General features: G+C 42.0%; 2 protein-coding genes across 3 annotated transcripts in view; one reads left to right on the forward strand and one right to left on the reverse strand.

Annotated features, from left to right (window-relative positions):
* Window positions 1–6699, forward strand: part of sdccag8 (SHH signaling and ciliogenesis regulator sdccag8) — a 43001-nt gene extending 36302 nt beyond the window's left edge. Inside the window, 2 exon segments of the mRNA XM_056434846.1 lie at window positions 5367–5493; window positions 5735–6699. Of these exon segments, the coding sequence (XP_056290821.1) occupies window positions 5367–5493; window positions 5735–5761 (154 nt within the window). The 3' untranslated portion in view covers window positions 5762–6699.
* The window catches only part of akt3a (v-akt murine thymoma viral oncogene homolog 3a), a 50336-nt gene continuing 43407 nt past the window's right edge, over window positions 6240–13168 (reverse strand). Inside the window, exons 10-13 of one of the 2 annotated variants that reach the window (XM_056434847.1) lie at window positions 12952–13166; window positions 12676–12763; window positions 11497–11599; window positions 6240–10638 (exon numbers count right to left, since the gene is read on the reverse strand). In XM_056434847.1, the coding sequence (XP_056290822.1) occupies window positions 10553–10638; window positions 11497–11599; window positions 12676–12763; window positions 12952–13166 (492 nt within the window). In that variant the 3' untranslated portion in view covers window positions 6240–10552. Of the gene's footprint in view, window positions 10639–11496; window positions 11600–12675; window positions 12764–12951; window positions 13167–13168 lie in introns of those variants that run through there. The other variant, XM_056434849.1, reaches the window with a different exon arrangement.

Genomic DNA, 13168 nt, shown 5'->3' on the forward strand with positions numbered 1-13168 from the left:
TGAACGCCTGCTGGCATCCTGCACCAGTGTTTGTGCAGTTGGTGCCATTTCTACTCAATAATTGTGTTTTGGATATTTTACTGTGTCGCGTTTCTCTCTTGAAAGGGGAACGGGGTTTGAAAGATGTCAAAGTATTGTGTTGCGTTATGGAAAACAAAGGGAACAGCAGTGGATCATATACTCACGCATCGGGTCAGCACCAAAGAAAACTAAAGGGAACAAATATAACTTTTATAGATCCCTGATGCCACGGATACTAATTGCAGATCATTCATGATCCATATTGTTGTTTGATTATAGCAGCTGCTCTACAAGGCTCCAGACTACCGGTCCCAAAAGTCATTTCAACCATCCTGAAGTCTGTAATCCATAACACGTTGTAAATGTTATCCTGTTACTTACTTAGTGTTTTTTCCCCTCATAAAAACAGAGATTGGTATTTTATAGATTAAAACCAATCTTGTCATTAATGGTTTTAATGACGTATTTTAAACAAATTAGAGCTTAATGTAAAAGTTTCATAATATCTATTTTATATTGCTGTAAAAACATCTCCTGGATGTATTCAAGTTTCTCGCTAAAACTACAGTTTACGAGATTACTCGTAAACACATGATAACGTAATTATTTACAGAGCCTGAACGCATCACGACGTCACCGAGCGTAACCGTCGTTCTGCTCGCGCCACTTTAAACACGGACGAAAAAAGCGACAAGAAAAGTATCCTGATCAAATATTTTACTGAATATTTCCGGATAACAATCGGTCAGTCAAACTTTATGTCACACTACGAAGATTAAAGTTAAACTGGAAATTAATCCACGGCTCACATGCATGCCAAACGGACCCACGAGGAAACAGTATTTATTGTTTAGCCTTCTACATACTAGGAATTAAAAGTGCTGGTATCTCAACCTTTGCTGCATCTATTTTGATCATCAGACTTTTAATGTTCAGTTAAAGGCATTTCTTACATTTGACTAGCTGGTAATTAAAGGTTCAGTCCACAACTTACACAAGTATTTTCTCCCTTGGCTCTAGTGGAGTTTATAGTCATGTTGATGATGTTGGGTTTTATTTGCACGAGTATTGAGATGTCTGACTGTAATCCGAGGATTGTGCAGAACAACAACATTCCTGGAAAGAGCTGTGAGTGTAAATCTTAACCAGTGTAAGCTCCACAAATGAGAATATATTGAAACTCATCTCTGAAAACCAGGTCAAAGAAAACCACCACCATCTACTTTATATGGCAAGATACTTCAAGATACAAACAAATATATTCGTTTTTTGTTATTTATTTATTGCAAATTGATTGAACTGACACTTTAATGTCATCATAAGAAGGTTTCATTCTCTTTTTCCCCTTGAAAAGGTTTTTAATAGAGTTATCCTGATGCGATGTGAGGTCCTGGGACAGGGATGTCGAATGCGTACACATTGTTAAGCCCTCTGAGGACAACGTGTGATGTTGGGCTGTACAAAATAAACTGAATTGAATAACGTCGGTCATGAATAAGTGGGTATGACTTTAGTTACTTTATCAGGATGTCCTCAGAGAAATAACTTGACGTGCACTCCGAAATGATAAGTGAATAAAAACCCTCTCATCGTCCCTTTTATTACTCCACCACAAGTGTAACAAATTTTCTTGGCAAATAATGTCGACGCATCTCCTGCTTTACAAACCTGGAGCGGATTTCAGAGCTGACCCGTCGTCATCGCAGCATCTCTCAAAAAGAGAAATCTGCGTCTCCTCTGTTCCCGGAGAAGATCGCTTGGGTGCGTTCGGTGCTTCTGCGCGTACTGAGATATCGGAGGTTGTGATTGGATAAGGTTTGGCCTCCTCCCAGCATGACTCAGATTAGTTTGGCGGTGTGGAGTCGAGAGCCTTCAGTCAACACGCTCTCGACACTTCCCTCATCAAACATTAACAGCTTCAGAACAACAGGCTCCGTTTCTGACCTTTAGGTCCGCCGCTGTGTGTGTGTGTGTGTGTGTGTGTGTGTGTGTGTGTGTGTGTGTGTGTGTGTGTGTGTGTGTGTGTGTGTGTGTGTGTGTGTGTGTGTGTGTGTGTGTGTGTGTGTGTGTGTGTGTGTGTGTGTGTGTGTGTGTGTGTGTGTGTGTGTGTGGCTCATATCTGCTGCACTTTGTGCAGCACATCGGTTGTGTCTATTTGTGTATTGTCTTGGCTCACCACAGCGGGGCTCTTTCTCTCTCTGTGTGTGTGTGTGTGTGTGTGTGTGTGTGTGTGTGTGTGTGTGTGTGTGTGTGTGTGTGTGTGTGTGTGTGTGTGTGTGTGTGTGTGTGCACGCGTTACTGTGTGACGTGGCGGTGCCCTGCTGTGTTGTGCAGTGTGACGGCGTAGGAGGGGAGAGTGGGAAGAGGGAGAGAGAGAGAGAGAGAGAGGGCGGCTGGTCAGGACAGCTTGGCGGCCGGCTGGAGGAACACCAGGAAGGGAGGGGAGTCATCGCCCTCGGCCTCCAGGACTGGACAGAGCCTCCGGGTCTGAGATTAAGCGCCCAGCGGGCCGCCGGATGGGATGAAGGAGAATGAGGAGAGGAGAGGAAAGGACAGAACAGAAGAGACGGGGGCTGACGTTGGAGCTGCTGAGGACTGATGGTGTAAAAGGATGCTGAGGAAGTTGATGATGATGATGATGATGATGATGGAGATGGGGAGTTTCTAACAAAGTAGGACAGCAATGGACAAGATTAAACCCAATGGTGGAAAAAGAGGCAATGTGGGGAGAGCAGGGATCAGATTGTGTTGGGATGTTTGCCTCCCCCGTCTGTCACACACAGGCAGCCGCGCTGCTGCCAACATGACCAGCAGGGCAGGGGCATCCGTCTCCCCCCCAGCTACCTCTGCCCCGAGACACAACTCTCTTCCTCCTCCTCCTCCTCTCTTCCTCTACTTTACATGCATCCTCCCTGTCTTCCTCGTCGCCTTCTGACCCCGTTGAAACAGCGACGGACAAAGTGAAAGGTGTTTGTCGGCCTTTGTGTCGCTACATAGTGCAGAGGTTTTTAGGGCATCTTGTCTTGTGAGAGTTTTTACCCGGGGGAGGCGCTGAGCAATGTTTCCTTCTCTGATTGTTTCATGTTAATATTTATTTGAAAAGAGGTCAGAGGACAGACTGACTTCTTAACTGTCTCGATCATCCCGCCAAGTGCACTGGCAGGTGTTTAAGAGACGGTGGTGGAAGAAGTACTCGGCTCCAAGTAAATGTTCACAATGAAAAATACTCTTTTACAAGTTCTGCATTCAATACCATACTGAAGGAAAAGTACAGATTTATTATGAGTAAAATACAAAGTATTAATACGCTTATAATGGCAGCTGTGAATGATTTTCTGTATAATCGTACGTATGGTATTGTGATGCATTATTGTGTAAGCTGAATTTAGCTGTCATCTGGCCAAAGGGGAGCTACTTCATCGTGTGTGTGTGTGTGTGTGTGTGTGTGTCAGTTTGCCTCTGGATGACTGGCTGACCGACTAAGTGGATGAATAGATTAAATAAAGAGCTGCTGGTGGGAAATATCTTACAGACATTCCACCGACAAAACACAGTAAGCGCGCACATTATTCACACACCCATATACCCCTAAACCCCAGCTGGAAAACACCACCTCCCAACACACACACACACACACACACACAATGTCTACTCCCAGTGTGCCGTTAAAAAGTTCATTGTCTGCAGGAGCGGTTTTGTCTAAGGAGACACACTAATTTGGATGTCCGAGGACTGATCAACATGTAATCCTCACATGTTGACCTGCAGTTTAGTTCAGCTATCATGTCATATTCATCTATTCAGCGAGACTGGACTTTTTCTTTTTCTATTTTTTTTACATTTTGTATTTTTCTGATATTATAACTCTAATCCTTTGATTTTTTGGGGGGAGTTTGGTGTCAGTTTATTGAATCATGAAATTGTATTTATTTTTTCTATTGAAAAGCTAAAAGTTCTGTGTACACAAAAAGGTACTTACTTGTTTTCTAGAACCCCCTCCAATACCAGAGAGGACGTGGGAAGTAAAGGACTGAAGGACAGACAACATGAATTATGTTTGCATGTGGATGACATGCGTTGGTTGTCAACACCCACGGAATCTTTTTAGGAATTTTGTGAGCAGTGCAATGAGATAATTATAACGTTCTAATATTGGATTAGAAAAGGCAGAGCCAGGCCAGCAGGGGTCCACACGATGCACACAAATAGACACAAAGGGACAGTAGAGTCACACAAACCTGCAGCGCAGCAGAGAAGTGGAGACAAAACAATGAGGAGGAAGACGGATATTACAAAAACAGACGCGCACTATGACGTTTCTATGACTAAAGCTAAAGTGTGACTTTTTAAAGACATAATGTACTGTGAATGTTATCATATATTAGTTTGTTCAAACTGACACGATATACTGTGACCTTTTACCTTTCTATGATGTACTACACTATGACCTTTTTTGACATAATATATATATTTTTTTATATTTAATGGCTTATTATTATACCATACTAGGAATTTTTATGACACACTTAATGACTTTTTTATTAAATACTTCACAATTTCTTTATTGTGACTTTTTAAACATACTATACTCTAACCTTTTATAAGATATTACACAATATTTTTTAATGACATACTCTACTTTGACTTTTGCTATACTATAATGGTGAATAAACCTGTAGCATCTTTTAGTCTCCCGACCACTCAAAGCCCTCTGACACTACATGTCATTCACCCATTCACACGCTGGTGGGAGGGGCTACCATGCAAGGGGCCGCTATCCATCAGGACTAAGTAAGCCTTCACACACCGTTAGGACCGCCCTCAGGAACCATTTGGGGTTAAGTGCCTTGCCGAAGGGCACGTCGACGTGGACTAGCGAAGCTGGGAATTGAACCGCCAATCTTCTGATAGAAGGATCGGCCGCTCTTTGCTTTTTCTAAAACAAGACGCCACCAGAGATCTGTCACTATCGACTGACTATTATTTTTCTCCGCCAAAGCGAGGAATCCATTTTAGAAATCATGAGCAGATTGATTCATAATCCGATCCAATCCTTTCAGTTAGTGTTGTCCGATATAGTTTCGGTGTGTGAGACCAGGGCATTACCAGTTTCAGATCCTGAATCACCTCGTCTGATCTCAAATGACTAAATATACACAGCTGTCACATTCATGTAAACAGTGTTAATTACTTCACACAAAGTCCAGTGATATGAAGAAAAAAAATCTCCTTGTGGATCCAGCGCTCTTTCAATATTTACAACATTTGGTTTCTATATCAGGCAGGAGTTTAAGTTCCTCTCACTTAGTTTGTCAATATTGTGTGCGTGTGTGTGTGTGTTGCAGGCTGCAGCAGTTGGACCGTCACTGTCAGAGCAGTGCCCAGCAGGTGTATGAGCTGCTGGCCAAACAGAACCAGCTGATGCAGGAGAGAAACACGCTCACTGAGGAGATGCAAAGCCTTCACATGGAGGTACACAGACCGAGCAGAGTGGGACCCGCTCTGCTGGCTCTTAATGAATCTGCGATGGCCTCTTCTCTCTCCCGGTGCACTTTATGGTCGTCAGTTTACTCAAATAACATCAGTGAGAAGATGTTTGTACCGTCATGACTTGTGATCGTGTCTGGTCCTTGACGTGTCGTATTCTGTTCATATCGAGTCATTATCAGTTATGTGTGTTTCATCGACTGTGTGTGTGTTTGTTTCTTTCTAGAGACGAGTCAATACTGTGTCCACATGAGTCGGTCCTGCCTGTTTCCTCCTCCTGTCTCTTTGGATCTGGATCTAAAGTCAGAAATCTCTTGTTGACAAAAACACGTCAAACTGTTATTTGTGTTGTTTTGTGTGTTCATCCTTATTGCATTATGGAACACTGCATTAATGTTTAATTAACTGAACTGAAAATCAGGTTTCCATTGTATATACCACTATATTGGCTACAGTCTGTTGCTGTGATATATTGAGTTGGTTAGAGGAACTAGAATGTCGAGTTTGGCTTACTTAGAAAAGAAAAGTTTTCTTCTACGGAGTGAACGAACAAAATCACTCAAACTAAAATGAGTTATATCTTTATTTGAATAAAATGTCCCCAGATTTTTTGAGGAAACATTTTATATATAATCCTTAACGCTGACTAATCTTTCTTTTTTTAACTTAACGGAAAGTTTAGAATATCACTGGTATTGAGCCACAGGACAAAAACAGTCAACGCCGTCACAGCAGATTGACATAGTGCTTTATTGAAGCCGTCTGTAAGAAGGAAAATAATGTGCATCCCCATCATATACATTGTAAAAATACTAAGGATGTACAGTGTAAAAAACAGCTTTGTGGTGATGGTAATGTGTTGTTTTCACATCCTCGAGGCCTCACCGGCCAACAGCCCCGCATCCCGACAGCATGGGGGGCAGAAAAAGGCCGTTTGATCGATCTGCTGAGTTTCCCGACACAACGTCTCAGAGTCGATATCAGTTCTGCTCCGCCGACGCGTCAGAGAGGAGAGCTGGATTCAGGATAACAGGGCTTCAGGGAAACACGGCCCTCTCTGAGAACAGCTGGCAGCTGTCCACACGTCTCACACAGCTGTAAAGCTACAGTAGATGGACATGGGATCGACTCAATTACACTTTGTATTATTTGTACATGTTTGCCGTTTATAAATAAATGCACCTCATGCTTGTTCATGTTAATAATCATGACAGTAGTCTAGCACTAGAGAAAGAGAGGGGAGGAAGTCTGTTGCAGACACAAGGTCACATACTTTCAGACGTCCTTCCAAACACGGGGAGCCGTTTACTCAACTGCATTAAACACCGGGCGGAATGAGGTTTGTTATTGGCTGACGCCGGCAGTTCATTAACAGGCAAGATCAATACGGAGCAGCTGAGGTCCTTGAAAGGATTTGACATGTTATTCAAACAGTATTGGAGTCGGATCTGTTGTGTGATTGATGTACAGAACAAACGGCAGCAGCTTTAAGAGGGAACACGGGCGGTGCAGCGTCACAGATCTCACAGACTGTCGGTTCACACCAGTAGAGCTGTGAGGAGGCCGGCGGTTAAAGAAATGTTCATTCACAGTCTGTCAGGGAAACCCACATTGGTGACGTGGACGACTAAGCTCCAGTTTCTCCGCCTACAGTTGTTGAAGGTAAACATGTCCTACTTGATCTCTGACCTTAGAGTGGGAGACTTGAGGGAGGGAACACGTCAAAACAAGAGGAGTCCGTCTGTAGATGTATCTCAACAGTGTGACCAAGTTACTGAACATTTCCACTGACTCATCTCTGGCACACGGTGACTTCCCAGGTCCGACTGAAGACTTTAGAGCAACCTCAAAGCTATCGGTTGTATGTGGAGGGAAGATGTGCGATAAAAATATCTTTCTTTTAAAAAAAAAAAAACGAATATGGAAGCTACACACATTTATTTAAAGCAGGGTTTAATCAGATTCCTCTGAACATTGCTGCACGTGAAGCTGCTGTGGCCAAAGCTCTAAAGTAGTTTAAAGAAGGACAAAAATAGTTTTATGAACTTCTAATGATGTTGGCGGTAAGCGTGCGCAGACAGCTAGACGTCCTCCGTTGCTCGAAGTCCTGGGTCAAATCAAAGCTATTCGAATTCCTTCCAAATGCTTGTGAGCGTTTGCTTGAGACTGTCACGGCTGCTTCAGCTTTGCCAGACAGGCTCAATCGATCACAGAGTGTTTTTCATAAGAGTTCCCAGTGTGACTGACTGTTAGTGCGGACGGAGGACGGCCGCATACAGGCCAGCAGCATCCTTTTCTACCTCCTGCCATGAAGCGCCTTTGCCAGCTAATAGCAATTTAATGGATGTGCAGGTGTAAAGCAGATGGACTTATGAGCAGCGGAGAGAAAAAAAGGTCATTTCTCGTATGAGAAATATCTAAAGAAAAACAAAAGATTTATTTTTAGAACAATATCTGGGGACCTAAACTGCAGAGTGAAACACGACTACAACCCCTGACCTCTAAACTCCTAAACGACATCAAATAAATTAAATAGAAAATAAATTAAAGTTATCCATCAACGATGTTAGTGAAAACATTCAAATAAATATTGGAATACAATGTCCTATGTCTAATCAGAGCATTTCCCCCGGTGCTCTCGTTAAATGTTTATTTTTTTAGGATGCAGTTGAAATTTCCCATTTAAAAAAATATATTTCCTCACATCTTGTGATTTCTTGCTGGATGTCATCTGATTTAAACCATAAGGCTTACTGGTGTTTCTGAAGACAGAGAAATTGAGTGGATTTTAAATGTTGTTGGTCAGACTGGAAGACATGACGCAAACAAACCAGACCAGAGGAATGACAAGAGGCGTGTCTGACCTTACGAACCACATATTCATAACCAAACTCCATTATCACGCTTACTCCTCTTCTCTGACTCCACACACTTGCAGTAAAAAATTATAGCTCTTACCACTCAGTGCCGACTTTTTTTCCAATCTTACCGCTTTACATTTAGACGTCTGCGCTGCACTCGGTTTCTTTCTGCTCAACTTCCAATTTGTCTTTCTGAACTCTGCACCAACACACACTCCTGGGATCAGATTTAAATCGGGGAACATGAGTGTGTCAATAAGCAAACAAGAGAGATGAGCGCTCATAAACCCCGGTGGGATGATTTGGATAAAGTTAAATAAAGGGGAATTATATTTATATATATTTCAGCTCACAGTACACTACCACCCATCTTTAATGCTTCCTGTCATCTCTTGATGTCACATTTTGGTCACGAAACTAAACAAAAACGTAATTCAACTTAGCAATGAAGCAGGAATACGATCTGCTTTCCCTCTGACATTCTTCAGCCATTTTCGTTTCTTGGGGTGCCTTTTTTTCTTCTTTTCTCAGCCCTAAGAAATAATTTTTCTAGAATAATGTAATAACAATAGAAAAAGTTAAATATAAAATTGATGAGTAGAACAATATATATATATACATACACATATATGTATACATACACATATATATATATAGATATATTATAGTCATTGATGTGATTAAACCCATAGCGTTGTTAATGTGTACCTCCTGGGAGACCATAATGTCTTTTTAATACAAATCCTTCCTAAGAATCTCACAGGAAACAGGAAATCAGCTGTTACCTCAGTCATCAATACGTCATAAATTATAACATAACATACATTTCTCATCATTCTTGGAGCTTCGTCCCCCTGTACTCGCTCTCTATCCTCATCCACGAAGCCCAGCCTGCCATCTTGGGCTTCTCTTTTCCTGCTGCAGTTTCTTTTCCTGCACAAAGACAGGGAGGTACAGCCGTGTGGTTCCCGAAACCATGACAACAACATGTCACAGTAAAGCTTCATCATCAACACAAAGTACCCTTTAGCTTGTGTGTTCCCTTTTGGGACAGAGGAGAATCAAACTCAGAGGGACTTAAGGTTGGGGGGGGGATTCAAACTAACTGATTTCCTCTCATTTTCACCTCCTTATGATGGTTATATCAACCATTGTGGGTAACGTAGTAAAGCTCATGGTTCGGGAACTTCATCCTTCTGAACTGCTGTGCTTTGAGGTGCGCTCTTAAACACAAACCCATAATAGGACCTTGCACCGTCACACACACATACACACACACCACACGTCATCCTTTCTCGCGTCTGAAGTCCACAGAGCCGATGAGTAACATTAGGAGTAAAAGCAACACCTGTGCTGCAGCTGTACAAGCCTAGATATTAATACAGGTGGCTGATGTGTTGCTGGCGCCTGTATGATTATCTGCAGCATTAACCTAGTAGTGTAGCACCGGGTTTTAATAGAAGTGGAGCAGTAGTAGGAATAGTAGTACCTGTAGTAGTTAAAATAGCAGCAACAACAATAATGAATTGCACTGAGCAAAACCTGAGTCAAATCCTACTCGACAATGTGAGCTGTGTCGGATTCTGGTGACAACTGCTCCCTCAAAGCCAGGCAGCCTCAATCCATCCCAGAATTATGAGGATTTGAAATCAGACCCGGGTGCCTCTCTGAGCGTTATCCGTCTGTATGCAAAAGCCTGAGATACAACCGGTAACGGCAGTTTAGGTTCGAGTGACTTAAATGCTATATCTCCACCTCACAGATGAGAGAGCCACACAGACATCTCCTTAATGCATCAGCTGTTGTCTAACTAGTTCAAGAGTGTTTGTTTCTTAGAGTCTGCCAGGATCGACACATGTCAAAGCACAGCAGGCCACCGGTGATGCTCCGGTCATTAAAGGGACATTACATAGTAACTGATCACATCACAGTTTCGGATCACCTGGGGTTGCAGCGCAGGATTAGAAAGGAATTTTGCCTGGAAGTTCCCTCTAAAAAAAGGGATTCACAATTTAAATGAATAGAGGAGAAGACTGCAGAGGTGAAAAAGAGGAGGAGGAGGATGAGGAGGAGAGGAGGACAATCCTTCAAGTCTTTCTGGGGAGGGCCAAAGCTGTGGGTCTTTTTGTCCCACACTGATGACCTCAGAGACCATCTGTGATGATGTCACCGTGATGGACAGGTCATTCCCGGCCACTGGCAGAGTAGGAGAACTGTGGGAAGTGCGGCCTCCTCTCGTTATCCAGACAGTCCATCCCGTCCTCGTCGACTGAAAAACACAAGCGGATTCAGAAGTAATTAATGACGTTATTAATTACACTAAAAAGTAATTATTCAGTTCAAACGAAGACATACAATTCAAATAGGAAACACATTCACAGGTTGATTTAATGTCAAAATATAATAAAATAAAATGCGTCGTGTTTGGGAAGATTTAAAACGAACACGGTTCAAACTAACACGTGTGTCTTTGATCTCCGGCTTACTAAGTGGTGTGCGACCTCCAGAACAAGTGGAACCTCACATTAGCGAAGAGAAACACATCGGTTCCACTCATGCATAATTCAGTGCTGAACATTTAGAAGCTGGGATCTTTATTTCTAAAGCCTGTGAAGCGCTGCATGTGGCCTGAGGACGATTACACAAACACTTCAATAAACAGACAACAGGCTTTTTCCAGCGCTCGTTACCCGGTTGTTTCACGTTGAATATCTCACCTAGAGCAAGAGCGGGCGCGCTGATGAATTGCTGCAATTATTAAAGTAAAGCAATCGAAATGAAAAAAAAGTGGAAGTTGTGAACTGATTTATTGCAATTTATAAAGTAGAACAGTTTTATTAACAACATTCGTGATTCCTCGTGTATTAACTCAAACACATACATTGTTTGGTGGGATGTGTGCTGTTCTCACAGTTACACGTCATGTTAAACACAACACTAAACACACGCACGCTCCCAACCACAGCCTTCACTTCTTCTGTCAACATGTTTATTTATATATTTCTCTCCACTGAGAATATCTTCAGCAACGTCAAAGAAATTGAAGTGAGATCTCCTTGGGTTTCTGCAGCGGGCATATGTTTGTACGCAGACGTGTGAGAAAGAGTGAGAGACGGTAAAGACTCACATTTCTCCGGAGGAGTGATGGTGATGGTTTGAGCCGTAAACTCCTCGTCAAAGTATCTGGTGTCCGTCTCCGACGTCACCTGAGGCTTGAAGGGAGGGACCATCTGGGGCAGAGACGTGAGGACGACACAAAGAGGAAGGATTACATCGTGCGATGAGACCTCCGGACAACAGAGCAGAGAGACACCGAACTATGGAGGTCACGAAACCTAAATACAAAGTCAATAACGTCTGAGCATATTAGTCGTTAATCATAGAACATATGATTAACGCCTTCTTCCCTCATGTTATGCTGTAATCTTTCATCCACCCTTTCTTGTAATTTCGATGCTTTTGTACCTGTACTCTGGCAAAATAATAAATATATCAATCAATCAATCAATCAATACAAAGCCTCAGAGTATAGTATGTCATATAGTGCATCATAAAAGGCCGTAGTGTATGTAGTATGTCATACAAAGTCTTACAAATGTAATATCATTGTTTGTCATAAAGAGCTCACAGTATACAGTCTATGAGTAAATAGTTTGTAGTATATCACGAAAAGGTAATAAAATGTCAGAGGACAGTATGAAATACAAAATGTATCGTATTTTGTGTTATTAAAAGTCATAAAAATGGAATAAAATTAATTTAGAATAGTAGTAGAATAGTATGTTGTTAAATAAGTGACAAAAAAAGTTATATTATAGTATGTCGTACTTGTATTTTATAAAAAAGTAATTAAAAAACTTCCATACCAGTCATTAAGAAGTCATAGTATAGTTTTTCGTAGGAGTAGTCATAAAAATGTCATGTATAATATGTCATTTAAAGAGTCATAAAGTCATAAGAAGTCATAAAATAGTAGTAAGTTATTGTAGTATTAAAAATGTCATAAAAACTAATGTTTTACTCCAGCGACTAGTCAAGTTGCATTTTACATTCATGTCCGTCTAAAATGTCCTGATTTGATCATTTCATCCATTTAAACATTTTATCAAAAGAGGCGTAACAATGAGAAGAGTGCTTCAGGTAAATATGTATCGTATTTAAGTTTGAACTTTATTTGGTTTCACCACTCGGAAAGGAAAGAAGTCGTAGCTTTATGGCGAGGTATGTCTCCACCATCCGATCATGCTCGATGTATGAAGCAATACGTCACAGTGCAAACGTAGTTTTACATAATGTGGCTTCATACCTTTTTATCATACACGTCCTGCCAGTTGACGCCAGAGAAGAAACTGTGTCTCATTATTTCTTTTGCGTCATCTGGTCCTCCACCGAGCCTAGTGAGGAGGAGAGGAATGGCACAATGAAACCAACTGAGAGCTCGCTTATAGAAGTCATCAAAAGTGATTAATATTCATACTATTTTATTATACTTATTTATATTTTTTACTGTGGGGAAAAACCCCTGCATGCATTTACTCCCAGTTCATCCGTTCACATTTTATTCACTGAACCACGAGCAAACCGTTTGTTGGGGTCTTTGATGAGCAGGCCCGACAGCAGGGACTTGGCGTCGGACGACAGCGTGCGCGGGAACTTGATGTCTTCCATGAGGATGAGCTCAAACAGCTTCTCGTGGTCCTGGTTGTAGAACGGCAGTCGGCCGCACATCATCTCGTACGTCACGACGCCCAAACCCCACCAGTCCACCGCCCGGCCGTAGTCGTTGTCCTCCAGGACCT

The sequence above is a fragment of the Pseudoliparis swirei genome, chromosome 17 (genome assembly GCF_029220125.1).
Source record: "Pseudoliparis swirei isolate HS2019 ecotype Mariana Trench chromosome 17, NWPU_hadal_v1, whole genome shotgun sequence".
Classification (NCBI taxonomy): domain Eukaryota; kingdom Metazoa; phylum Chordata; class Actinopteri; order Perciformes; family Liparidae; genus Pseudoliparis; species Pseudoliparis swirei.